The 27,469-nt window shown below is 48.0% G+C and overlaps 2 protein-coding genes across 12 annotated transcripts in view; one reads left to right on the plus strand and one right to left on the minus strand.

The window, feature by feature from the left end:
* The window catches only part of LOC129203615 (KAT8 regulatory NSL complex subunit 1-like), a 31,687-nt gene extending 21,417 nt beyond the window's left edge, over positions 1 to 10,270 (minus strand). For all 5 annotated transcript variants that reach the window (XM_054818374.1, XM_054818372.1, XM_054818373.1 and 2 more), the window contains exons 1-2: positions 9,810 to 10,270; positions 2,320 to 2,461 (exon numbers count right to left, since the gene is read on the minus strand). In XM_054818374.1, coding sequence (XP_054674349.1) covers positions 2,320 to 2,461; positions 9,810 to 10,180 — 513 coding nt within the window. In that variant the 5' untranslated portion in view covers positions 10,181 to 10,270. The remainder of the gene's footprint in view (positions 1 to 2,319; positions 2,462 to 9,809) is intronic.
* A 6,476-nt stretch (positions 10,271 to 16,746) lies between these two features.
* The window catches only part of DHX30 (DExH-box helicase 30), a 37,059-nt gene continuing 26,336 nt past the window's right edge, over positions 16,747 to 27,469 (plus strand). Inside the window, exons 1-2 of one of the 7 annotated variants that reach the window (XM_054818346.1) lie at positions 16,747 to 16,764; positions 21,697 to 21,748. In XM_054818346.1, coding sequence (XP_054674321.1) covers positions 21,718 to 21,748 — 31 coding nt within the window. In that variant the 5' untranslated portion in view covers positions 16,747 to 16,764; positions 21,697 to 21,717. Of the gene's footprint in view, positions 16,765 to 17,740; positions 17,866 to 20,607; positions 20,911 to 21,696; positions 21,749 to 25,720; positions 26,085 to 26,249; positions 26,549 to 26,649; positions 26,946 to 27,469 lie in introns of those variants that run through there. The other 6 variants (XM_054818344.1, XM_054818343.1, XM_054818345.1 and 3 more) reach the window with 6 other exon arrangements.

The raw sequence follows: 27,469 nt of genomic DNA on the forward strand, positions 1-27,469 counted from the left end.
GGAATGGTTTGGGTGGGCAGGGACCTCCCAGCCCACCCAGTGCCACCCCTGCCATGGGCAGGGACACCCTCCACTAGCCCAGCTTGCCCAAAGCCCCATCCAACCTGGCCTTGAACCCTGCCAGGGAGCCAGGGGCAGCCACAGCTTCTCTGGGCACCCTGGGCCAGGGCCTCAGCACCCTCACAGGGAAGGATTTCTGCCTCCCATCCCATCTCCATCTCCCCTCCTGCAGCTTCAGGCCATTCCCCTTGGCCTGGCACTCCCTGCCCTTGGCACCAGCCCCTCTCCAGCTTTCCTGGAGCCCCTGCAGGACGTTACTTGCTCTGTATCATTGGTCGTGGACCAGCAGACACTGGTGACTCCTATTGTAGACGACTATTCAGAGCACGTAGACTATTTAGAATAACATGGCTGTAATTAATGAGTGCTGCTCAAAAGATTATGATTGCCATGATTAAGACTACATCTTCTCTTCACACCATTTCATTTCCTTTTTTATAACGGGTGAGGAGAGCTGGCCATTCTGCAGTTCAGTTCCTACTGCTCCAGTCACACACGTCCTCTTCATTCTTACCAGCGTATGCCCTGTGGCATGCACACAACGCTCTACACACCAACCTATTTCTCTTGACAATCTCCTCTCTGCTCAACAGCAGCTTAATAGTTCACCACACCAACAAAATGTCTCTTCAGTAAGAGATTCATAGAAAATAGCTAGAAATTTAGCATTTCTTACAGGAAAATATAATGTTATTCACTCTGCAGTCTACACCTTATAGCACCTGTGGTATAATTATACACATACTTGTGAATGGAAAAAAATATTATGTAAAACAATTGTAAAACAATTACCTTATTTCATGCATTTGCATCCATGTCTGTATAAACATCATAATTGCTTGAGAACTGTAACTGCTTTACAGTGAATTAAAGATAATCATGAGCTAATCTGTTTAAACAAATACTGAAATACAGCTAAGAAATTCCAGTTACTTAGAAAAGATTCGAAGTATCTGAAACGTTAGTACTCTCCTCCATCTTGTTGCGCTGTATTAGAGATTAATGTTATGAAAGTCTAGGGCCCTGAGGAATCATTATTTTCCATGGCATTAGAGTAGAATCAAAGAGCAATTTAGATCAGAAAGTAGACCTGGCAGTCATCTAGTCTAAGCCTGCACTCAAAGCAGGTCTGACTGACCCTCTCTTTGGCAACCCTCACCAAAAATGCCAATAAATTAAGGCTTTCCTCACCCGAGATCTTGCAGGAGCACCTACAAAAGTGTACGAGGAGTAAAGCTACAGGGGCAATGCTCTTCATCTTTGTCAGAGACACATTATGCCCCCGTGGAATAATAAGTTTTAAATTTATCAAAAAAGTCAATCAACATATTTGATTTACAAAAGCTGATGCAAAAGAAAAGTGCATTTATCCAGAGGAAACAGACACATATAAGGACAATAACTAAAACAGTTTATCTTCCAGATAAAGGAAAACACCCAAGTCAAGCAAAAATACTTACATTCTGCTTTTTTCCCCAAGGCTAGGGAAATTGAGCTTTGCAGTTTACGCTGAAAGTCAGATTAAAATAATTTCAAATTGGAACATGAGAGTTATTTCAGAAGTTCAGAAGCACTTTGCAAGGATTAACTCAAGTGTGTCCAGAGACTTTTGCAGTGGACTGAGTGGCTCTTAAAAGGGGAAACCCCAAAACACATTTCAGGTTTTAAGTTTTTTTCCCCAGGAAATCTAGTCACGTAGAAGTAAATATCATTCTAGTCAAGAAACGAGTATTCATCCTATCTATTTTCTACCACAACGCTAAGATATTAAAAGTGAAACTTTAAAAGGTCATGGCCTAAAAGGAAAGCATAAAACTTGTGTACAACGTTCTGAGATTTAAAGATCCACGTGCTTTAAACAATAATACTTTTCAGCAGGCATTAAGACTTGAAACATAAGTGGTGCCTGTGAGCACCCCTGATGGTGCCACTGTGCCAGTTTAGAAACCCACACTTGCAAGGACCAACTCATCGGCTTATGCCACCATGGAGCCCTGTTCCATTAAAGAGCCACTCTGCCTGGACAGAGTGATGATGTGAAGCCTCTCCTCTCTCGGCAAGCTCTTACTATCTGTGAAGCAGATAGAAATCACAACCCTCAAAAGACAAAGGTAACACCTCTTAGTGGTGTAGGGCTAACTCAAAAACTTTTTCCCCTTACCCTTATTTCTACAGGGAAAATACCATTCTGCTAAAAAAACAGCCTGTTAACAGCTTCCAGAGAATCTCCCAAGCCATGAAACAGAAGGCTAAAATTACCTTGGCAGCACGAAGTTGCTTGTAGATATCTGTCTGCTGCCTTATTCGATACTCCAAATCGGAGATTTGAGCCTGCAGCCACGTCCAACGGCAAATAATGGCTGCCCTCTCCATCGCCCACTGGCACTCCGCATGGTGATGCCTGAAAAGCGAAAGTTCACCTGGGCTTATCATTTAACAGTTTCAACACTAAAAACACAATCTGACAGAAATTCTAGAACACTTTCAGTATTAAAAGTGATTCAGAATTCATGGTGGATACAGGACAAATGAGTTTTCTCCCCACAAATTCCTGCCTTAATTTACAACCATCCCCACGATAGAGCGGTCAGTACAATTCTTCAACTGTGCAAAAAATACACTAAAAAGGAGCAGGTATCATTGGTTTTGACTATCACAAACCAATGTAGGAGTCCAGCTCTTCCTAGATGAGCACAGAAACTACTTTTCTCCTCTGCAGATTCAAGGATGGGGAAATCACAGGAGGAATTGCCTGAAGGGCAATTATTTATACTCAAAGTAAGAGTAAGTATTGTCTTCACTGGAAGTTACTGTTTGAATGAAGATTTACCTTAAGGACTGCACCATATGTTCTAGCAGCTGATGGGCTGTGTTTAAGCATCAGACATAACCTTACTGGCCTCCCAAAAAGCATCCCTGCTTGTCAGTCGGAACCTTTAGGCTACAACAGCCAAGCACTGACAACCCACACTACGGCACTTTAAGAAGCTGTCTGCCCAGCAAAAACGACAGCCTGTGGTACCCGCTGTAACACTGGGCACATGAATTATACCTATAGAAAAAAAAAAAAAGAGGCAGGTAAGGTTCTGCATCTAATAAGCAGTTTGAATTTCTTTTGCTGAAATGGAAAAATCACCTGGCATAACAAGTTTTTCATAATTCTAGTGTTACAGTTTCAGTTATACTGCTTACTAAACAGCCCCACAAACCATTATATGATTACAAATGGAAACACATGGGTGGAGTTTGCTGACAAGAGCTTTCCCACAGAGGAAATTATTTGATGCAAGTACGTTCTCCATCCACAATGGGGAGTTTTAGGAGTCAGCTCCGAATTCAGTGATCTGGGGCTCTGGGCAATTCTCAGTGGCGGAGGCGAAAGCTGACATCTCAGCCATGGAATACAGGACACCACATGCCTTTGCAGGCTGCAGGGGATCCTGCCAAGAGGTTGTTCTTAGGAAGTGAAAGTGTTCTTCTCTTTCAGTACCTACACCCATAAATAAATTTGCAATCCTAAGATGACCTTGGGGCTAAAAGACTCTCTCAGAGTTTTGTTATTTCTACAAAAGATTTTGTAGCTCACCATTCCTAGATACATTTAGCATTTGATCTGAATTTATGGAGATTAAAAGAAGCAAACATTCAAATAATCCTCATAATATAAGCAAAACACAGCTACACAATAGTACTTCACTCACTTTAGCGTTGGAAACAATGGCTAATGCAAACACCACTTCAAAATGGAAGTGTGTTGAAGCTCTGGTGTATGCTCTTTGCCTTTGCACGAAACATTTGCAATAACTTCAAAAATCTTTGAGTGCAGGCAGGAACCTGCCTGCAAAAGAATAGGGATAAAAACATAAGTTTAATCTTCTGTTCGTAACTCAAGACCACTTGCTTCACACTCTGATGTAATTCAACTCAAACCTCTGTTGCTGAGCCCATGGTGGGCTTTTTTTGCTCTCTTCAGAGCAAAGTGGGTCTCTTCATGACCCACTTTACCTCAACAGTACGATGGCTAAAGAGCAAAGACCAGATAACAATTAGGGCTAAAAACACTTTGGGAAAATGGTAAGAGGCTCCTTTTCATCAGTGTGGGGAGCATGCTGTATCTGCATAGCATCAGATGTGGCTACAGTTCAAGAACTCTAATTTTATTAAAGAAACACGTCAAAGGATTATTTAGAGCAATATATCAAATGTAAGAACAGAGCACTGACTAGATGAAAAAAAAATCAGATCTCTCAAAGAAAAGCATTGGATTTTCTTTAAATTAAAAGTTTCTAGAAACAATTGGGAATCAGTGTGAGCAGAGAGGTAAAACTCAGAAGGGGCCCCAAGCTAACGATGCAGCTTCGAAGCAACTTCAAGGAGTCCAGTTAGCTCATTAGCAAATGAGATTCTTCCGACTGACGCGCTCATGCCAAAGGGAAACCAAGGCACAATTTGTCTGACCAAACGCTTTGCAATGAGGTTTTCCCCCAGGAAGTGTAGCTGCTATGCACTCCTGAAAACAGAGCAGCTTTTACTAGTTTATCAACCCAAATGCTATATTCAAAGTAGAGTTTACCTTCCAGCCTAAAATCCACTTTATTGCAGACATTTCCTTTTTTTTCAGTTCATTTTTTGAACACTACCATTTTCCCCTTCCAAAGAGCAGGACTTTTTTTTCCCTCCTCCCTCCATACTACAGCAAGAGCATATTGTTTCAAATGCCTGGAAACACTGGAGCATCTAATCCGTTCTGTCCTCAAATGTGGCAATGCAACATTCAGAAATTAAGATGAACAGGCCTACCTTACTAGATAAAAACAAGCACTGCTCAAAAGCGGCCAGTAAAAAAAAAAAAGTTTAAAAGTAATTCTGAGCTAAAGATGTCTAAAAAGAAATTAAATACCAGGGAAGAGTTTTCAGGCTATAATTCCATTCGGAATTGGAGCACCACCAGAACTCCTTCCAACTCCTCTCTGATTAAACAAAATGACAGATGGTAGCAGGGAGGGGCAATGGAAGATGTTAGTGTCCTGGACACATTAACGTAGAGGAGGAAGAAGGGATGCAAAGGTGCAACTCATACCAGGTTGCTGCTTGGCTTGCAGCCTTCATTTTTCTTCCTGAAGAGCACGGCATACTAGCTTTACTTGCCTTTTCCATTCATATCTTTAAGATATGGGTTAATCTTTCCCAATTGCTCTAGAAGAGTGAATTTTAACAAATTCAGTACACAAATGCATTCTTTATATGCATCTTACCGACTCTCTCAAATCCAGGCAAGTGCCCAGAATATCCAAACAAAAATAATATGATGCAATTAGAGTTTTAAACCTGAAACTTCTGCACTGTCAGTGCTTTTCAGATGCCAGTCGTACAGAAAATTAAGAAAACGCCTGTAATATGAAAAGGAGTCTATGTGTAACAATAGCAAATTATTAGTACCAAATTGATCTCGGGGAAAGTCATAAAATAAATTAGATCAGATACCAAGCATTGTGAAAAAATTCAAGACAACCTGCAGGAGCATTCATATCAACAATTAGCTAAATTTAAATTACATTTACTACTATCATTACGCAATTGTCAAACAAACAAATGCATTAGTATCTTTGACATGTCACAGCTTCCCACAGCCCTCTTAAGAATTGCTACACTTCAGTACCAAATCAACTACGGGTTAGGTAATTGTCAAACAGATTTTTCTTTCTTTCCCTAGAGAGAAGCAGAAAACAGACAGGTACTGAAATAAGTCACACGGGAACTGAGTTTGATTAAACTTCCAAACAAGGTACGTGACATGGTACAGAACTGCTATTTCACAGCGTGCAGGAGAATCCATTTTCCAGTGATTAACAGGCAGTACATTTCTAGGGTATTACATGAGAAGAAAAAAAAGAACACCCAAATAAATACAGAAATAAAGTGGCTCGGTTACCTTATACTTTTCAATTGAGGTAGCAGATTTCCCCGTTTTATGCATATATAGATCAGTGGAGCTTATGACTTGAAGAACGCTGTAGCCACTAACAGTATAGCCTTTGTCAGAGACAGCACTGTCATTTATTAAGAAATATATGTTTCAACAGCATGCAATTGATATGGCAAAGCCATAGACAGAAATACAGAGAAAACACTGAACAGCTGTCTGTTCAGTCATCAGCATCCCATTCACCAAACAAGCAGGTTTTTTCAGGAAATACACATTGTAGTGTGACTTAAAACAATCCTAACACAATACAAAGAGTGCAGTAGCAAAAGCCCAGTATTTCCTGGGGGAATAATTCAACAACATCAGTATCTTTTAGAATATTCTTCTGCAAGTTTGGGTTTTGTTTCTGTTTTTCAAGACTAGAATTAAGCCAAAAATCAGGAAACATACTTGAAAACAAAAACTTCACCTTAACATGCCTTTGCTACAAATAAATATAAATGTACAACACCCCTCTGAAACATTTCAGTTCCCATAAAAATCCAAGGGAAACTACATGGCAAATCAATAGGAAGAAAATTGAAATATAGCATGTGTCTTTAAATACTGCACATTCCTAAGGTGCAATGAAAGATCTGGACAAACAAGCCAGAGGAAGATGAAGAGGATTGGTGCTATGCTGGGAAAGGCATCATTTCATGAAGTTGCTATCTTGGATTTACACAGAAGAATTCTTTGATCCATTTTTGACTGCCAAGTAATCAGTTCTCACATTTTTAATTTTTTTTTTTTTTTTTTTTTTTTTAAGTAGAGGGCAGCAGGAAAACATCTATAGAAAGACTTAGCTCACTGGCTGATGCCCTCTATTCTGCCACCTTGTTGGCCTCCTGGCAGATAAAAGCTTCCAACAAACTCCCTTGCAGTTTTTTGGGGGTCCTCTGTCCTTACAGGAATTGCTCCCCAAAGGGCTACCACCTCGTTACTTTTCATTGCTGCTCTCCAAGTGCCAGGGGAAGCAGAGTTGGGTCACTTCCAGTTTGCTGATGCTCAGGAAAGCTCTGAGGGCCACGGGAGACAGGAATGCAAGGGCTTACTGGGAAGGGAGCGTGCAGCGTTACAGACTTCCACCTGAACAACATGCAGGTTCTCAAGTGGAACGAGGATGATTAACATACAAAACATTTTATTTATCATGGACAGACAGATAAAGAATAAGTTACAGAAGGAAATGGCAGAATATGTAAGTCTAAGAGAGCTTTCTTTACTCTCCTTCCCTCTGCCAAGACAGTCATTCCCGCTATGAGTTTCCACTGAACAGGTTATCTCAGAGAGCAGTTACTTCAACAAGACAGTAAAAGACTAACCCAGGATCTCTACAACACAACCAAATCTTAATAGGTGTCTAAGGCTAATTGTCATCTCCCCTCTGTGGAAAACAGCAGTTTGGTGTTTCACGCTTCACAGGTGAAACCCCACAAGGCACAAACATTCCTTAGAGGATCTGATACATACACCAAACAGCTCAGCAGATATATCCAGCAGGAATAAAACATCACCTGGCTTTACAATCTGTGCTAATCAACTTTAAATTACCATACAGAACCACTGCTGGTTTGGTTCTGTCTTAAAAAGTGATTAATTCCTCCCAAGAGCTAGGGGCAGCCAAGCGAGGCAGCTCTGCTCCCCTCTCCTCCGCCCAAGAGCCCCTCTCGGCAAACACCTAAACCCACAAACACCAGCTTCAGGAGCCAAAGTGACAGAACAAAACTCATTTTTTCTACAGAGCTGACAGTTTCACACCATGAAACAGTCGCCTGGGAGCCAGAGAGATGGCAGTGCTCGAACAGGGGTGCAGAGCCAGGGCAGAGCACAGGCCATCCCTTTTGTCAGCAGCTAGATGTTAAATGGCTTCTCTTATCAAACTGCATTCTTCAGTGCGCCATGCAAGTGCTACTTTTGGGTATAAAGTTGAAAAAAACAGTGGAGACCCTTGTTCTCAGCATAGCTAATTTGCAGGCTAGCGACCGCTTCGCATGCAGAAAACAAAACTGATAATTTTTAAAGTCCTGTATGTTTATTCTGAAACGCAGACACGTAGCCCACCACCAAGATCAGCAGCCCTGCCACATCCAAGCTGACGTGCTGCTTTCTAGTGCGCTTCATGCACATTCCCTTTGCAAAAGCACTTTAAATTGGTTTGGAATAATACACACGACCATTGTCAGTGCAGAGACAAGGCTTTAGAAAAGCCTTTACCTCCATAAAGGTAAAAGCTTTCTTTCATATTGTTTGTCTCCTACACCAGCACCAGTTTGGTTAGCTCCTTTCTATTACATTACCACAAAACAGCCCTATTCTGCCTTTATTTATCAAAGTGGGGCCAAACTTTATCCTTGCCCCCCACCCCCAGTTACATCAGGGGGTCTAACAAAAGCTCATGTCTTCCTACAAATCTGACCTTGCTCATATCCTTAAACCACGATGGATACAACAGTGTTAGGCTAGGAAGCAGCAAGCACTGCGAAGGTTTATTAAAAATATTTCTGACTTAATGTATGCAAAACCAACACAGAAGAGAGTGTACCATAAAAGCACATACAATAAAGAACACTTGGTGTACAAGTTTTCAGAGAAAACCCCATGAAAGCTCACAAGAAAGATGAAGAGGTGAATACAAGATGAAATCTCCCATCCAGCCACGGGCTGCGTGTCCAGCAGCGTGAGCAGCAGGTCGAGGGAGGGGATTCTGCCCCTCTGCTCCGCTCTGGGGAGACCCCCCTGCAGTGCTGCGTCCAGCTCGGGGGTCCCCAGCACAAGAAGGACACGGAGCTGTTGGGGCGAGTCCAGAGGAGGCCACGGAGATGCTGCGAGGGCTGGAGCACCTCTGCTCTGGAGACCTCAGGCTGAGAGAGTTGGGCTGGTTCAGCCTGGAGAAGAGAAGGCTGCGGGGAGACCTTAGAGCCCCTTCCAGTCCCTGCAGGGGCTCCAGGAAAGCTGGAGAGGGGCTGGTGCCAAGGGCAGGGAGTGACAGGCCAAGGGCAATGGCCTGAAGCTGCAGGAGGGGAGATGGAGATGGGATGGGAGGCAGAAATCCTTCCCTGTGAGGGTGCTGAGGCCCTGGCCCAGGTTGCCCAGAGAAGCTGTGGCTGCCCCTGGCTCCCTGGCAGGGTTCAAGGCCAGGTTGGATGGGGCTTTGGGCAAGCTGGGCTAGTGGAGGGTGTCCCTGCCCATGGCAGGGGTGGCACTGGGTGGGCTGGGAGGTCCCTTCCAACCCAAACCAGTCTGTGATGTTTCTATGATTTCCAGTCCCGCTACTCTGGCACCCATGGGTGATGGGCCCACCTCAGGTCCCATTCTATGACCCTGGCTGCCTTTGGACCAACACCACTGCTCTCCACCGGTGCTTCCCAGCAGGACTCCAAGTGCTGCCCCCTCCACGGGAGGAAAGTGCAGATATGAGACCACGTTTGCCCCCACGCACTGAAATTCACCCCCGGCATTACCCCCAACTCCACCAAAGCCACGACGGGGGCTCTGGAGCCGTCCCTTCCTGACGACACGGAGGGCGTTTTCGGGTTTAAAGAACAGAGCTGGGGGGAAACTGCCAGATGATAAGTGGGGACGGCAGAAAAAGGTTTTCTCACTCTTTTACCACAAAAAAAGCCGATACTCAGAAGAAGCATTATTAAAACGATGCTTTAGACTTAAATAACCCGAAAATGCCCATGCGAGAGGCCGGACTCCTTAAGCAACTCTACAAACGCCGCAGGAAATAAGCAAGAGGCGTCTCCCCGGGGAAGGGCCGCGGCACCCCCGTACTCACTCTGGGGAGGCCGCGGCGGGGCGCCGCTGCCCCGCGCCGTCCGCTTCGCTCTCCTCGCCGGAGCCGCTGCTGCTGCCGGTGGCGTCCGAGTCGCAGACGCCCTGCGTGGCGCGGAGGCGGGCGGTAGCGCTGGCCGCCAGCAGCCGCAGGTCGGGCCCCAGAGCGGGCGGCAGGCCCACTCGCCCCAGGTGCCGCGCCAACCCGGCCAGCTGATGCCGGACGTGCCGCTCCACCTGCCGGGCCTGCAGCACCCGCAACCGGCGGCGGAGGCGCCACGCCCGGCTCCGCAGCGCGGCCTGTCGGCCCCGCGTTGCGGTAGCCCGCCCGGTGGGCAGCGGGCAGAGCCCAGGGGCCGTGGCTGCCGCCGCCATGCGGGCCGGAGGAGAGGAGGGCGGGGGGGCAGGGCTACGCCTCAGGCGGCCGCGGACACCTCCAGGGCCCCGCCAGTGTCCGCGCCTCAGCGCTGCGCAGGCGCACAGCGGCCCCAACAGCCCCGCCTCCTCCCGCGGCGCCGATCGCCCATTGGCTGCTGGAGCACGCGCTCGCCGCAGAACCAACCAGAACGGGTAAACAGTGCCAGCACGTGCTGAGGGGGGGGGGGAAGGAGTGGAGAGGAGCGCAGGCTGGCGAGCCAATCAGAACTGTCAGTCCGCACCCCCCGAGTCCATATAAGGCAGCGGAGGTGTGTCTCGCCGTGAGAGCAGGTTGTTGGCGGATGGGCGCCATCTTGTCCCGGCGCGGCAGCCGGTTGCACCGGGCGCGTTCCCGAGCGCTGAGCGGGCCCGGCCCGGCGCTGTGCCGCCAGCAGCGATCCTCCTCAGCCGGACACCGACAGGGCGCGGCCCCGGGCAGAGCAAAACAACACACCCAGTACAAGGCCTGTTTCCACAGTGGAGCCTTTCCTCCACCCTTGATGCATTTTACACGCTAATCCGTTTATAAAAGCATCTCAGCCAGTGATTAATCCAGCCCAAGTAATGAAAAGTCAACGTTCGGCCAACTCCCTGAGGGCTTTCCACCTTGCCTGGGCGTGAGGGAAGGAGGCGACTGCAGCTGGGCCACGGTAGGGAGGAACCAGCTCTCCACAGCAGGTAGCTCGCAAAACCACCAGCTCTGTGGAGCCCAGTTCTCAGTATCGGGAATCAGAATAGTGGGGAAAAAACTGGAAAAACTCCACTACACACCTGAGCAAAAAAAAAAAAAAAAAGCTAAGACTATAATCCTTTACATCGGCGCATCTCAGCAGTACTCCATCGAGTGAGGGACGCTGCAGGGGAAACGAAGACCAAAGTCAGTGTCTCAGGGATACGTTGCCGTCTACTGTCCCTAGGCTCTTCTAGCCAACATCTTCCCGAATTCACCCTTTTCTAGTTTTCTGTAGAATAACACCGTGAAGCAGAACACCAATTAGGCAGGGTTTGCACGACAGTACTGGGAGAAGAGTCTGTTCGATACAAAATAAGACCTGACAAGCACACAAAGGAGTTGCAGAGCGCTCCCAAAGCACACAGACCACCAGAGGAAACGTTAAGACTGGACAAGCAATGCTTCCACACGTGCTCATCAGAAGGTGGGATGGTTTACATTATTTCGAGAAGGGGCAGTTATACTTTTATTTGAAGTTTTATTGAAAAGGTCCCCATGTACCTATACTGTGTACCCTATATTTATTACCCTTTTTATTAGGGGGCTGTGGCAGCTTGATTTATTGATGTAGCAGATTGAGAGCATAGTTTCTAAAACTGTTATTTAATATCTGACTAAATATTTTTTTGCCAAAGCAAAAAGCCAAAAGCAACATCTAAGAATTTAAGGTTCACAATCGTCTCCTTTGCCCATGCAAAACCTTTTCCCAAAGGTTCACAGTACAGCTGCAGCTGAAGAGATGGTGTCATTCATTGCCTGTCATACTTTTAGGCCAATCTAATTCAGAAGAAAATCTTATCCATTGTAACAAATATTAGACCACAAAAAGGTACCTAAGAAAAGGCAAAAAATGGAAAAAGAGCAAGAAAAAGAGCATTTAAGAAGGTAAAGAGGAGGTGGTTTTTTCCAAAATCCTTAATGAGCCAGTCCACTTCCAAGGAATCAAGTTTTTTCTATTTCTAATACTAGTGTTTAATTGGGAACAGATTATAAAGTTACTTCATACAGTAAGACACCACTGGGTGTTTTATAACTATTTCATACTGGGGGCAGGGGGGAAATCCATCATTTTTTTCCTTGACCAGCAGAGAACTCAGCCCATGTAACTTTTACTGCCCCAGAATTACCCACATCCTGTCATGTCTCATCATGAGAGCCATAAAGAGATATTAGAAATTAAAGCAGGGAGTTTCATATAAAAAAATTAAGACATGATGTATTATCTGCTGACAATCCAGTCTAACAATTTCCATTAGAGGCACTTTTTCTATTTTTTTAGCAGCTTGACTGCACAATTTTCTATCACAATTCTTGGACTTAATTTAAAAAGCAATTTATCAGTATGCTCCAGTATGCTTTTCTGACATGTAATACGTTACTCAGATTAGCAGCAGCTTTAAAAGGTACAGCAGAGAATTTTAACATCCTCCTTCACAACCGAGGGCATCAGGAAATGATCTTTCGTAGTTGTTCCGTTGATTACAACTAGTATACGAGGCCAGACAGATTTTCCTTTTTGAGGTTTGTGATTTTTTTTTTTAACCAGCTTCCTGCTTCTAGCATTTTTTAAATGCTGTTCTTTTAATAACTTTATGATTTGTTCATCAAATTCCATATCAGAAGTTGAAATTTTCTTATACATTGCTTGTTAGCCTATGTTATTGGCTTCCGGAGAATCCAGCCTTTCCAATTATGAAATAATTAAGTTTGAGTCAAAAGAGCTCTTTAGGCACTCTGTTTAGTTAGATTGGTTTACTTGCGTCTCTGCATTTTCTTTGGGTAGTTCTGCTCACTTGCTCAACAGTTTGGTTTCTGTAACTCATCCCTAAGCGAAATGAAACGATTTTGTGTCTGACTTTTACTAAGCTACAGCAGTTTGCCTTTAAGATTCCACATCACTGCAGCAGCTGTTGGAAGCATCCTCTGGTGAAAAAAAGAAAGATTCCTGACTTTCTAGTAACAACGAGGAGCTCAACAGTTGCATTAATGAAAACTGGCCCTCCAAGCAAATACTCACAGTAACTTTTCAAGTTAATCCTCACAGCTTTTCCAAAAACTGTATTAACCTTTTAATATAGAAAAAGCCTAAGAAAACTTGAACTAAAGTGGAAATACTTTGCTGTATGCTATTTTTCAATATCTTCCAGGTATTGTGACAGGAAGAGCAGCAGTCTGAGCTCTTCTGACAATAAGCTTCTATAAAATTACATTAACAGAGCGTTAGGTCCTTCCTTATTAGAACTGCAACAAGGGGAAAAAAAAAAGCCATGTATGACCACACACAGAACAGTATGAGCAAGCCTGCAAGGTCATCTAACATAACTGGATTGTAAAGGTGTTAGATCTTAAAAGATTCTAAAAAGAATATCAGTGACTCATTTAATTCATTGAATGAGAGCCACAATGTCTGGGTCATAATAGAAGATAGTAAATGAAAATCAAATTAAAAAGGATGTTCTACCAGAATTACAACAAGGCTTCATTGCTTGCACTCATTGAAAACGGAACAGAATCATTCTGAAAAAAACTGAATGGTTTTCAGTCTCAAAACCCAGAATCTCAATGTTTCTTGTTTTTTGGTTGTTCGGGGTTTTTTTTAATACAATATTTTCATGAGTTGTGAGGAACTTCATTTAGGAAAGAGACATATCAACCGGATAAGTCTCTAGTCTCATTTAAGGATGGGTAACAGGGATGTCTTTTTTTCCTAAAGCAACACTGTCCCTCAGACACTGCTGACCCCTTGGCACCTTTTCTGATAAATTTTAAACTTGCTAACCAGTTTCAAATAAGCTCAACGGAGGCATTTAAAAAAAAAAGCAGAGATACAGAGTTCTCCTGTGGAAGTGAGGAGTAAAGCCAGCCCCTTTCCCACACGCGGTGGTGTAGGCTCGGGCAGTCTGCACACAACGGTCGCACAGAGATTTTCCTGGTTTTTGCACCCCTTGCTGTCTGTTGTATGGTGAAGGGACATGGGCAGAGGTTAATGGAGAAGGGGCAGGTTAGGGGATATGGCTGGGGAAAATACATTCATTTTTAGGTGTTTAAATGAAGATCTAAAGATATTAGAGTGAAGAACCTTGAGCTGTTTGGTAAAGTGACAAGGGATGCACGGTGGCGGACGGGGCAGGGATACAGAGGGGAGCTGTAGTGGATGTACAGCAGTTTGATTAACCGGAGAGCAATACACAGGAGACTGTTTCCAGTTAGTTCTGTTGGACATGGTATTGTTAAGGGTTTTTTTCAGAACAGAAATAGATTATTAGATAAACAAAGCTTGGCAACAAAAACCTCAAAATGGTTTTATCTTCATTTTACAGTTACACAGAGTGATAAACTGTATTTAGATCTTGTCTAAAACCAGCCTTTGTAGCACCTCCTAGGTTACTTGAAAAAGGGACTACAAAGTAATACTAGTAAAAATATTGTAATCAGCTGGAAGCAAGTGGAGAACTGTAATTAAATAATCATGCTTTAGATGGCTTGACATATTCTTTACAAAGTCATTGTATTAAAGCAATTTTCCATTCTAAGCCCCCAGAAACTAATTGCTTTACTTGTTACCTAACAGATGACTTTTGAATGATTATGCAGGCTTCTTAAGCTAAGCCGGTAATAACAGCATAAGTTACTGCCCTTATCTTAACACTTTCTTTTATTGTCCTTGTTCTTATCTGTAAACACCACAGGGGGTGAAGATTACCCATTAACCTTTCGGCCTTCAGAGTCTACAGGAATGGCTGGACTTGATGCTCCACCTTCTGAATAAAGGTGCAGTAGCTGGGGATCACAGAATCGCACACTGGTTGGGGTTGGGAGGGCCCTCTGGAGATCATCTCGTCCAACGCCCTGCTAGAGCAGGATCACCCAGAGCAGGTCGCACAGGATCACATCCAGGCGGGTTTGGAATCTCTCCAGAGAAGGAGACTCCACAACCTCTCTGGGCAGCCTGTCCCAGTGCTCGGTCACCCTCAGAGGGAAGAAGTTTTTCCTCATGTTCAGATGGAACTTCCCGTGGTCCAGTTTGTGCCCGTTGCCCCTTGTCCTGTCGCTGGGCACCACTGGGAAGAGTCTGGCCCCTTCCTCTTGACACCCACCCTTTAGGTAGTGATAAGTGTTGATGAGATCCCCTCTCAGCCTTCTCTTCTCCAGGCTAACCAGCCCCAGCTCTCGCAGCCTTTCCTCACACAAGAGATGCTCCAGTCCCCTCATCATCCTCGCAGCCCTCCGCTGGACTCTCCCCAGTAGTTCCCATCTGTCTTGAACTGGGGAGCCCAGCACTGGACACACAACTCCAGATGTGGCCTCAGCAGGGCAGAGCAGAGGGGGTGGGGAGGAGAACCTCCCTGGGACCTGCTGGTCACGCTCTTCTCCATGCACCCCAGGACACCGTTGGCCTTCTTGGCCACGAGGGCACACTGCTGGTCATGGAGAGCTTGTTGTCCACCAGGACTGCCAGGTCCTTCTCCGCAGTGCTGCTTCCCAGCAGGTCACCCCCACCCTGTCCTGGTGCTGGGGTTATTCCTCCCTGGGCGCAGGACCCTACACTTGCCCTTGTTGGACTTCATTGGGTTCCTCTCCACCCAGCTCTCCAGCCTGTCCAGGTCTCGCTGAATGGCAGCGCAGCCTCCGGGTGTGTCGGCCACTCCTCCCAGTTTGGTATCGTCAGCAAACGTGCTGAGGGTGCACTCTGTCCCCTGTCCAGGTCAGGGATGAATAAGTTGAATAAGACCGGACCCAGCACTGACCCTTGGGGCACACCACGAGCTACAGGCCTCCAACTAGGCTCTGCACCGCTGATCACAACCCTCTGGGCTCTGCCATTCAGCCAGTTCTCACCTCACTGTCCGCTCATCCAACCCACACTGCCTAAGCTTGCTTATGATGCCTCAGCATGTGCTACAGATGCACAATTTCTAAATTCTTGGCCACTTCCTCCCATCCCACGTGCTGCCTTCAGTCTGTCTTACCTAGACTTTTGGTTTTGCCAGCAGGCAGATAAATTTGGGGGAAATTCCAGTTTGACACACTCTTACCCTTAGATGACTTCCCTTCCATGATATGAAAAATCACAGTGAATAGAACAGGCCAGAAAAACAAGAACGCTCATGCAGATAAGCTGTTAGGTAGTCATTGCTAAAACCTGTAGCAAAAGCACGTTTAGTGTTAGATTACCACACAGAGCTTAAGACATTAACATTTTCCATAATTTTAAGCCTACCTTTTGCCTTGTTGTCCAAGTTCACGTTGCCAGACAATCATACAACAGGACATCAGCACACCCACACAACAACTACTTTTCCCTCATTTTTTACCAACAGCACAATTCCCTCATAAATTACGCTACCCTCATCGCACATTTTCTGCTAACCGTTAACGAAGCTCACCATCGCTTCCGCATGACTTCAGCATTCTGTAAAAGCAAAGACACATTTTGGCTCACGGCTGTTGAGAACGTGAGCGTAACCAGTTCATGCATGCTCCTGCAGTTCTGGCTTCTAACGGCAGTGAAAAGCGAGGAAATACAGCGTAAAACTTCCACACTATTTTACTCGGTATCTTTTGGCAGTCTCTGGAACCTCACACAAGCATTTAATTAGGTGATTACTACAAACCAGGGCCTTGGTAACGCAAGGGGCAAACATTGCTTCTCTTTGCTCACATTAGGGTTACTCCAGCAAGAAGCAGTGAGGGGCCTTGTCCTGTGCGGAAGGAGGAACTAGCCCACTCCAGTTTCAGTCCGTAGTAAGCCTGCTCCAGGACAGCGGGCACCTGCGCTGTGGACATTCAGCAGATTCGACTCTAACCAGTAAGTGAACGTTTAAGATCAGGAGTAAGTTCCTACCTATAGATACACATACAGCCAGTTGGTTAAATATTAACACAGCAGTTAGGGCTGGTGGCTGCTTAATATCTTGATATATTAATGATGCACATGGAATCAGGCGGCATTACAGACAGCGCTCCTGAGGCTGGGAGAGCTCCAGGTCTCCCCGCCACCAGCACAGACAACGGCTTTACCCAAAGGCCGAGCCCGAGCCTCAGGCCCCAGCAGGTTTCTCCCTTCTGAGCTCATCAGCGCTGGCAGCCCCAGCTCAGGCAGCTCTCCTCCCTGCTGCAGAGCCCCGCGGGAACGGCACCCCGGCCCCAGGCCGTGCACACGGCCGGTAAACCCGGCCCCAGTCCAGGGCAGCCCGCCCTGCCCTTCGGGCCCAGCAGGCCAAGCCCTGGGCCCCGGGGCCTCAACCGACAGCGCCGCTCCCCGCCCCGGGCACCGCAGCCGGTCTCTCGCTCACACGACGCGGCCCGGCCTTGCAGCCCCACGGACAGCCGTGTCTCCCCGTAAGCATCGGGCTCCGGGAAGCCGAAAGAGGAGCGGCCCCGGCCTGCGGCCTCTCCACACCCCGCCCCGGCCCAGCGGCAGGGAGCCAGGCCCCAGCCACTGACCCTCAAGGCTGCCCCCCGCGCTGAGGCGGAGGAGGCGGCACAAACGGCCGCGGCGCTGAGGCTGGCGGGGGGCGCGGAGGCGACGGCAGCGGCCGGGCCGGGCCCCACTGAGGAACAGGGACCGGGACCGCACCGTGGGCCCCCGCAGGCCGCGCCGCCCATTGGCGCCAGCCGTTGCCATGGGGACAGGCCCCACCCCGCACCCACGCGTGAGCCGCACGGCCTCGCACTCTCGTGCCTCTCGCCGCGGGGAGAGCGAGCAGGAGGTTTCACATCCGGGGGAGGGGACGGAAGAGACGGCGGCGGCGGCAGCAGCGTGCGGCGCCCCGGAAGCGGATCGCGGGGGCTCTTGGGAGTTGTAGTCCGAGCGGCGGCGGACCGGCGCCAGAGAGTTGGTTGTGAGGAGGTCGGTGTCGGGGAGCGGGACCGGCGCCGCTCCGCCCGGGGGGGCTCGGGCCGCGCGGTGCGTGGCGGGACCGCGGCTCGGAACCCGCGGTCGGGGCCCGGGCGGGGGGGCCGCGGCCTGAGGAAGGGCGGCGGGAGTAAGGGGAAGGAGGGGGAGGATGGCTCCGAGCCGAAGCCGGGCGGGTGGCGGCGGCGGCGGCAGCGGGGGGACCGGCGGGGCCGCGCCGCGCGGAGCTGAGGCGATGGGCCGAGGGGCGGCGGCGGCGGCGGGGCCGAGCGGCGCCGAGCCCCGGGGCCGGGGTGGGGGTGGTGGGGGGCGGGCGGCGGCCAAGCCCGGGCGCGGTGCCCGCCCAGGGGGGCGGGAGCCTCGGCCTGAGGGGAGCCTCGGCCCGCGGGAAGGGGCCGTGCGGGGGCCTGGGCCTGTGCGGCCGGGCGGCGCGGGGCGGGCCGGGCGGAGATACCCGGCGGATGGGGCACCGGCCGTGTGCGGGGCGGGGGCGCGGGCTCCTGCCCGCCGCTGCCGGGTACCGCCGCGGGGAGCCGGGGAGCGCAGCCGGCGGGGGTGCGGAGCCGTCCAGCAGAGCGCCCGGGCGCCTCTCCCCTCGGGGCTCGGGCGAGTGGCCGGCGGGGAGAGCCCCGGTTGGACGGAGGAGCTGAGCCCCGCTTCGGGAAACGGCCCGGAGACGGCCTGGGGAGCTGGGCTTTCCCCTGGTTTTCTGATCTGTGCCGTGAGGAAGCCTTCGGTCCTGTTAGAGAGCTGCTCTCCAGCACGGCTCGCGGCCCTTTTCTTGGTTGTGTCCCTCCCTTACCTTCTGTAACTTACTCTGTTGTCACTGGTGGCACCATCTTCGCCCCGTTAGTCAGTGGAACCCTGATGCTGGATTGCCCGTTTACTCCATAACGCTTGGTCTCATGAGCGGTGGGTGCCCAAGAGCATCCAACGCCCAGTTCTACCTCGAGCGCTTTGTTGTCCCCCCTTCCAGCTTGTCAGAGTTCAGCAGTGGGAGTCCTGCAGAACTAGGATTAGGAAAGAGAGGGTTCTTGCACAGATCTACTGCTCCTTTGGCCCAAATAGCAGAAAGTCAAACCGTTTCGCTTCGCGTGCACCCCAGTGTAGGTGATCCTTGAGGGTGAATGATACGTAAGACAACACAATTTCTCCTTTGTTCTCATGACAAAGCACGTGGGGCTGTTCCTCTTCGTGCGCTGCGGGAATATCACAGCAGACAACAATCAGAAATTCTGAGATACTCACTGCATCTTGATGTACTTTCTTCTTGGTGATGTGGTTGCTCCTTGTACATGCGTGTAGCTATTTTCAAGTGGATCAAGGAAACTCAACGAAGACCCGATCCCCGGGTCTTTGAGATTTTATCTGTTTCCAGCGCTGCATTCACTGGTTTCACTCCTTGCCTTTGCAGTAAGGGCAGTAAGTCTATTGCTGACAAACTTTTAGTATCTCTTTTGCCATCTGGGATTCTAGTTTTGCCAAGTGTGAGGCATCAGGCACTCTGCAGTCCGATGGCGTCATCATGCATGATTGACTCTCATTCCAAATCTACCATTGCCTTGTCCGTAATAGTCCTGTGTCATCATATTCCACTTCTTCGTAAATCCAGTGTCCGATGAGGCCCCACATCTCTCTCCTGCCATCAGAGTTTATTATATTTTGAATCTTCCAATGTGTCCCCCTTTCAGTGATGTTCATGCATCCCCTTCCATTTCCATGAAGGTTGAAGCAGCTGCTGTGGTTGGACGCTTTTTTTTTTTTTGTATCAGGATCTTCAGCAATGAAAACCTGGGCTTTCCACCAGGCTGCCGGCTGTGCTAAACCTGATTCCCAGTTCAGGATCCTCTTTGTTCAGATCCACCAGATCTGGTCCTGAGTAATCCAGTGATGGTGCTGCAGGGGCTGATCTCTTAATGACCTGTACCTTAAACCTAAGCTTATCTATCCAAGCTCTTCTCTCTCTGCTGTGACCATGTTCCTACTGGATGCTCAAGCTTTAAGTACTCAAACTCCTCCACGTAATTTAAAAGAGATCCTCGTCAGTGGACAGCAAGAGCTCGATTCTGTTCATGGACCTCGCCTGGATTGTTACATCTCTCTACGCCTTTATTCTCTTCCCTGTCCCTATTCCCACCCAGTCGGGCTTTGGCTCTTTTAGCTGTTACTGGTCATACAGGATGGATCCCCACCTCAACTGGGGATCTACAGGCACAATTATAAGTAATAACTCTCAGTTGGTAATCTTGTAAGCTCATCCATGTAGGGTTTTCAGGTTGGTTTGGTTTTTATTCTTGGTCTTGAGCACAAAAGACCATTTTCTTCAACTTTATCTTGCACTTATTTTTGGAAGTGCCCTTCTGCCCATCCCAGTGTGGGTGAGATGTTCTTTGTTCTCTTTTCCACTAATTTGTGCTCTGGAGGTAAGCCTTGCAGTTTCTCTGCCTGAATGGTACGTTACCCCAGAAAGCTGTTGAGGACTGACTTTCCTGTATTCCCTGGAACACATTCAGTCTGCAAGCAAACAGCTTCCCCATTTTTTGTCATGCTTAAAATTTTGGGAGGAAGATGCAGCCGATGCCTCCGTGACTCAGATTTCAGAATATATCACAACATTCCCTGTCATCCTCCTGGCTGTCTCCAATGACTTCAGAGTGTTCAAGGACTTTGGTGTCGGAGTAATATTGAACTCCTATAATGTATCAGAAATACTATCGGCTTTAAGATGGTTCGTACCTAGACCAAGACGATCTCTACGTGAGGGGGGCACGAGCCTGCTATGTGGTCTTTGCACTTCCAATTTGCATTCCTCCCGTGACTTGGCTCCACGGTTGAATGCTTCAGCCTTAAGAATCTTGCTCGACTACCACAAAAGAGTTTTCTAACTTTGTTCAGTGCAATGAGTTAGTTATACCAAGGATGTTTTCCTCTGCCAATCTTGTTAATTACTACAGCGTGGATGGGTTTCCATTTTTAACCAAGTCGAATTAACTGTGTTTTTTATTTATTTAGTCACTGAAAAAGACAAAGTATGGCCTCGTCGGCCACAGCAGGGTTGGTTCTACGTGCCCATAGGGAGGTGACTTGCTGAACAAGGTGTCGTGTCCACAGAGTTCTGTTCTGAAAATGGTGTTGTTTTAGGCCCTGATTGCTGAAGTAAACAGTATTTTTGTCATTAGTTTCAGTGAAAGCAAAAGTGAATCATTTGAAAGCGTACTAATGGTAGGATATGAATTGTGAGCAGAGGAATGGCCATTAATATGGGTAGTTAATGTTAGTTTTTTGTGAGGACCCTCACTGATCCAAGTTTGTTGGAAAATCCTTGTTACTCTGTTACCAAGAATGCCTGAAGTGTGTTTAATGTTCGGCGTGACAGATAAAGCACCCCAAAACAAAATTGATTTTTTTTTTCTTATTTGAGTGAAAGTTATTTTAATAAGAAATTAAAATAGGAAATCTAACATAACTTCAGCAAAGAACACTATCAAAAGTACATGTTTCTTTCTTCTCTTGTTTTACTTGATAAAGGGGGAATAATGGCTTTAGTCTACCCACTTCTGGCATTCTAACTTAAAAAGGTTTTAAAAAATGTCCCAAAATCAGTATCATCACAGAAACAAAGCACTTCCAAAACCTCCAAACCACTGGTTGAGAAGACACTTCCTCCCTTTGAGCAGCCAGTGGTAACGGGATAGCAAATAGTACACGCGTGATTCAAGTGAAACCGGCAGAATAGAAACAGCAAGGTGAAATTTGTTGAGCACTATCAGCTTTGTCTGGTGCTAAAGACAGCTAGTTTCAAAAGGGCTAAGAATTGAAACATCTCAAAGGAAATATGAATTCTAACTTCCTTTTTCTTCTCGCTACCTCTTGCTTTCCTAGGAATCAACCCTTTTCACTGTGATGGAGATGTTCTCGCTGAATTCCCTTAAAGGTAAGGACCTGAGACAATCTTCAATTCAACTCTTGGTTTTTTTCTCTGTTCAGAGCTTTAATACTACAGCAGATTGGTGAAGAAAATTTAGTTTGTAAGAAACAGTACTGTCCTTCTCTATGCTGGATAAATGAGAGGTTTGTCCTACAAATGTCTTTGTCAGAGTTCCTTCTCAGTGCGTGAGGGATAGAAAGGGAAGTTGAGCTGACCATACCTGAACTAGTGACAGCTCTGTAACCTGTGATGCCAATTTTCATGTCAGAGACGCTTTATTTCTGAGGGGACTCCAGTGTACAAAACGTGCACTTGAAGTGTAAAGTGAGGGTGGTTGTGGTAACCACTGTAACTGCGTTCTGTCTGGGGGAGTGTAGCACATGAGTTACGTGTTGCGGGAAGTGTAAGAGTATTTCAGGGAAACAACAGAATTTGGAAGGGGAGACGACCTGTTGTGTTATCCAATAGATGACAATGTAGGCTTGTTTGCTATTTAGCTTAAAGGCTTTTTTTTTCCCCCCTTTTAATTTTACCCTCCTAAACATACCTGCATCCTTTTGTACCGATTCAGTAAGTGCTTTCTCCTTGGTGTCTGCGTACTTTAAATATCTGTCAACCGCTATCGTGTCCTTTGTTTCCCTGTCATTGCTTTGCCAACCTCTGTCTTTAGATCATATTTTTTCTTAAGAAATCCCTCCAGTCACTGGCTGGTTTTTGTTTTCTTCTGTTGTTCTTTTCTGAACTCTTGTTACTTGGTCTTAAAATAAGGTGCATAGAGTGGAATAAAATATTCCAGATATGGCTGAAAATGGATCACTACCTCCTGTCTCAGGGACGTCATGCTTCTGCTTTAGCGCTTGGGGAGCACAACAGTGTACCAGCCATTCTTGTAACACTGCCATGCTAGTGAGTCACCAATATTGTGAGTTCCGTATTTAAAACAAAATTTCCCATAATGCTTTATATGTCCAGGGCGTTAATTGCATACAAAATAATTTTAATTGGGAATAAAAACCCTCTCATGTGTCACATAGTGTGACCTGGGTTGGAGTCTGAGAGAGAAGGAACTTTTCCTGTGAGGGCTAGTGGTTTGTTACGGCCAGACTGGGTTTGGGGCTCTGGGTGCTGTAACACTTGCACTCTGGGCCAAAAGGATGACTTTAACATAACGAGGGTTGTTAACGAGGTTCCGCATAGCACTGCTGCCTCTGCAAAGGCTTGGCTAGAGAAGATGAATCCAAGTGAGCCTGAACTGGCAAAGCCTGGGAGGATGGCTGTAAGCGATTATTTATATGCTGTTCAACGCTCATCTCTGCAAAATAAAGATCTTTGGATTGAATATGTGGAATCTGTGACTTCTGGAATTTTTTAATAAATTGAGTCTCAACTATTTTTTCTGTGCTCATAAGGTATTTTTTATATAATTTACAGTGACAAACCACTAGCCCTACTAACGTCTAACTTGCCATGCACCAGCACGCTGTCTTTCAGCATCTTCTCCCAGATTTCTCCTTCCCACTGACTGTGTGTTTCCAAGATTTTCCCCAGACATGTGCTTTATTTATCTGTTTTCTTTTGTTTGTTTTGCTTTTAATCACTGTTGTCTCCAGCCGTGGTTTTCATCTCCGTAGGGCTCTTGTTACCTTTTGTGTTTCTTCTCTGATGTTCACGACGTGAAACAGCTTAGTAGCCGTGATGATTATTTTTTTTCTTCACTGCTGGACAGCATATTGCCTCATCTAGATCTTGGGAAAATCTAAATAAACCAGCAACTATCTCAAGTTAAGTAGTTTCACAGTAGATTTGTCTTCCCAGAAGGATGTATTCATGTTTACATACCATTTCCAGCCACCCTTTCTTTCTAGTCCTCCTTGAAGCTTTTGTTTCCAAACCAACTGAAGTTGATTTCTGAAAGAGTTCCTGCAACATGCTATCGAAAGATTTACATAGAATTCATTTCCTTAAATTGAGTGACTTGTCTAGCAAGATTGTTTTCCTTTTTAGTGGACCAATGCTCTTAAAATTTCTAATCTAAGCCTTTATAACTAGACTGTCAGAATAGCTTTCATGTCTTTCAAAAAAGAAAAAAAGGGCCCTTCTTTGTGTCTTCTGTTGCTGCTTCAAGATGGGGTTTTTTTCTGTTTGGTTTTTTTAGTAAAAAATAACTACACAGACAAATCCCTAGTTAATTCACAGAGGTTCTAAAACGTGTGCATATTGGAAAAGGCAAATTTGGTTCAGTAAGATTTTTTTTTTTGAGTGTTCATGTATGCTCTTCCAAAGTTTGGGGTTTTTTTTTATGTAGGGCTTTGTTTGATAACTTTCCACTTCTTGAACTTCTTCTTGTGGGATACAGGCTTTGTAAAACTTATGTGTATAATTAGGTTGGTTAGTCCTTTTGTGGTTTATCAGAGTTCTCGTTCTGATTTAAAAACAAACAACCCAACACTCCCCCCCCCCCCAAAAAAAATACCCAACCCCCCCTTTTTTCATCATGATGCTTTAACAACCATTCATGTAAATTTTTGGTTTACACACAAAATATTCACAAAGTAATAAAAATGATACCCTGGTTTAAAGAAACACACAACTTAATAAAGTCCCAGGTGTATGTTGCAGCCAGAGATAATAAAATTTATATCTATTAATTGCTTAGAAAAACAATCCTGGCTTAAAATAATAATAATAAAAACCCTGCAGTGTTTCAATTTCAACCAGCACTACAGCATTGAGAATTTTATGCTTCAGACACAAAATCATTTGTATAAAACCAAATAACAGGGGAGTCGACTTCAAGTAGGGAGGAATGTGTAAGAAGGGAAAGTGCTGTCTTGCTTCCTAACAGACTTTTCGTTTTTCAGAGTTGATCCCAAATGCTAGTAAACAACAGGCTGCAACGGGACTTTATTTTTAGTAACACACACTTGAAGATGAATTGAAGATGCGTGTTAGGGTCCAGGCGGGGTGAATGCTCAGTTCGCCGCAGGAAGCGGCGTTCAGGTTCCAGGGCAGCTTCTGAATCGTTCTTGCGGTCACTTGTGTTAAAACAAGCAGAGAGATTGCTTTGCCTGTAAACATGCAAGGATTGCAAGAAACGTGAGCAGGAGTGAAACCAGGAGTAGCCAAACACTGGTGAAAGCATAGTAAAAATTGTACGTGTGGGGTTTTTTTTTTCCCCCCTCTAATTAGAGAAGGCTGGTAACGACTCTAAAATAAAATCCTTATTCAGAGGACTGCCCCATGGATTGCGCTTGCAGTGTCATCAGCAGGTTGCTCGGATCCTGGAGCAAATGACTCATCTCTTTGTGGTCACGTTTCTTTGAGGGTGCCTGAAGACATCCCATTTTTGAGGGGGTTTTGTGACACTTACAAAATACTCACAAAACCCTTCCTTTCGGACAACCTATATCCCATCGCGTGACATATCGTCAGTGTACGAGCGCACGCGTTGACTTGCGGTGTTGTTTCTGCGTGACGCGCGCGCGTCAGGACAGTCAACTCCAGGCAGGGGTGGTAGAGCTCAATGCTGCAAGTGCAGTTGATTTTTGTTTGTTTGTTTGTTTTAAAAGAGGAAGAAAACAGCTTTCTGCTGGTTTAACGCTTGAGCGGGCGGTGCGCGTCCCCTGCCTTCGCACGGCTGGCGCCTCCGGTAAACTTCCGCCGCCCTCCGCCTCCACGTGTTCTGGCAGGGACGCGGGAGCAGGTCCTTTTCCTTTTCCTTTTCCTTTTCCTTTTCCTTTTCCTTTTCCTTTTCCTTTTCCTTTTCCTTTTCCTTTTCCTTTTCCTTTTCCTTTTCCTTTTCCCTTCCCCTTCTTTCCCTTCCCCTTCCCCTTCTTTCCCTTTCCCTTTCCCTTCTTTCCCTTTCCCTTTCCCTTCTTTCCCTTCCTTGGCTGTGTCAAAGCGGTCCCCGGGTGGCGTGGACACACACACACACGCACGCACGCCGCCCGGTGATCTCCCACCCGTGGGCTCGGCTTCCCCCCCCCCCCGCCCCGGGGGTGCAAGGGGAAGCTCGCCTGCGCCGGGTCCTCCCCGCCGCCAGGGGGCGCTGCGGCGCGGACGGTGCCTTCCCGCCGGAGCGTCCGGCCGCGTCTCTTGTTCGCGCCCTGCCTGAAGCCGGCGCCGGGCAATCTCAAGATGGCGGCGCTGGGGCTGCTGCTGCAGGCGGCGGCGGTCTGCGGTTCGGCCGGGCCGCTGCGCCTCTGCCGCTGCTACCGGGCGGCGCCGGGGACGCGGGGGCTCTGCACGCGGCTGCCGGCGCCCGAGAGCCCCGACGAGGGGAGGCAGGAGGAGGAGGAGCCGCTGCCGGGCGCCGAGGAGGAGGACGCCGCCATGGTGAAGGGTGAGCCGGGGGCGAGGCGGGGCGGGGGGAGGAACCGGCGGCGCCCCCGGTGTGCGCGGCCCGGCGGCCGGGGAAGCCGCGCCGCGCCGGCCCCGCACGCAGCGGAAGGGAGGAGCGAGCCCCGTTGCCCGGTGCTGGGAGGAGGGAGCGTGAGCGCGCCGCACGTCCCTCCCTTCCCCCCCCCCCCCCTCCCGCGCCTGCAGCCGGGCCGCGCCGCCCGCCGGCCTGCTCTCGCTCCGGGCGGCTGGGCCAGGCCGCATCGGGCCGCCCGCAGCCCCCCGCCGGCTGGGAGGGGCGACCCGGAGCCGCGTCGCGGGCGGGCGGCCATCGCGGGAGAGCGGCGCGGGCCTTGAGCCGCCTTGCCCCGGGGAAAGGGCTGCTCGCCGGGATGCGCGGCAAGGGAGAGGAGCCGGCGAGCTGCGGCGGTGTCTGCACGCACGGCTGCGCCGCCGCTGCCGCCGCAGGTAACGGGCCGGACGCGGTCGGTGCGGCTCGGGGGGGCGGAAGGGAGGGTCGGAGAGCTCCGGCAGCCGCCGGCGGGGCAGCGAGGGCCGAGGCCTTTGTGGCGGCCCCCGCCGCGCTGCGCGGGTGTGCGGTGCTCTTTGTTGGCGGGCAGAGTTGGGTTTCTCCCGAAAACAGAAAAGGGGTGCGGAGCCCTTCGGCTCAAGGTCGCCGGTTGGAAGCCGGGCCGAGCCGGCCCTGACTAAAAGTCCTCGCTGGTTCTGATCGCCCGCCGTGGCCTGACGCGAGAGGAAGAATCATAAATGGGTCTTTCGCTAGCAATCCTGATGGATAGAGCACGCCCATCGAGCATCCGCCAGGAAAACTGCTCTGCCGTCGCCGTGCAGCAAGTTCCGTTAGGTCAGAGCGGGAGCACGCTGCGGGAGCAGGCTGCGGGCGGTTCTGAGCGTCGCTTTATCCGTGTTCCGTGTACAAAGGGCTTTGGTCTGGCCTTCCACCAGGTAGTCGTGCTGCCCGAGACGCATGAAGCGCTAGTCGAGATATGGACAGCTCTCGTTAATGTAAAACCTGGTATTTGCGGTGTCCGTAAATCTGGCGGGGGTGATGTCTCTGCCTAAAGCTTGGAGAATTTCTTTTCTCTTTTGGATGTCTGTCCTTCAGCCCCCAATAGAGTGGTGTGTGAGGGGCATGGGGTTCAGGCGTTTGAAGGGTAAATGCTCCCCTGGTCTTCACAAGGAATTGTTACTTTCTTAAAAGAATATTTGAAAGCATGTTTTGATGTTGTGTCTTGACAATTGCTTTTCATTACATTATGAAGCATGATGAACATTTCTAGTTTAGAAAGATATGAGTAGTTTTGTGCTGGAGCTTACCATTTCTAGGCTGTGACTTGAACTACTGCATTTTCCCTTTTAAAGTCACTG

The sequence above is a fragment of the Grus americana genome, chromosome 2 (assembly GCF_028858705.1).
Source record: "Grus americana isolate bGruAme1 chromosome 2, bGruAme1.mat, whole genome shotgun sequence".
In the NCBI taxonomy this organism is placed as follows: Eukaryota; Metazoa; Chordata; class Aves; order Gruiformes; family Gruidae; genus Grus; species Grus americana.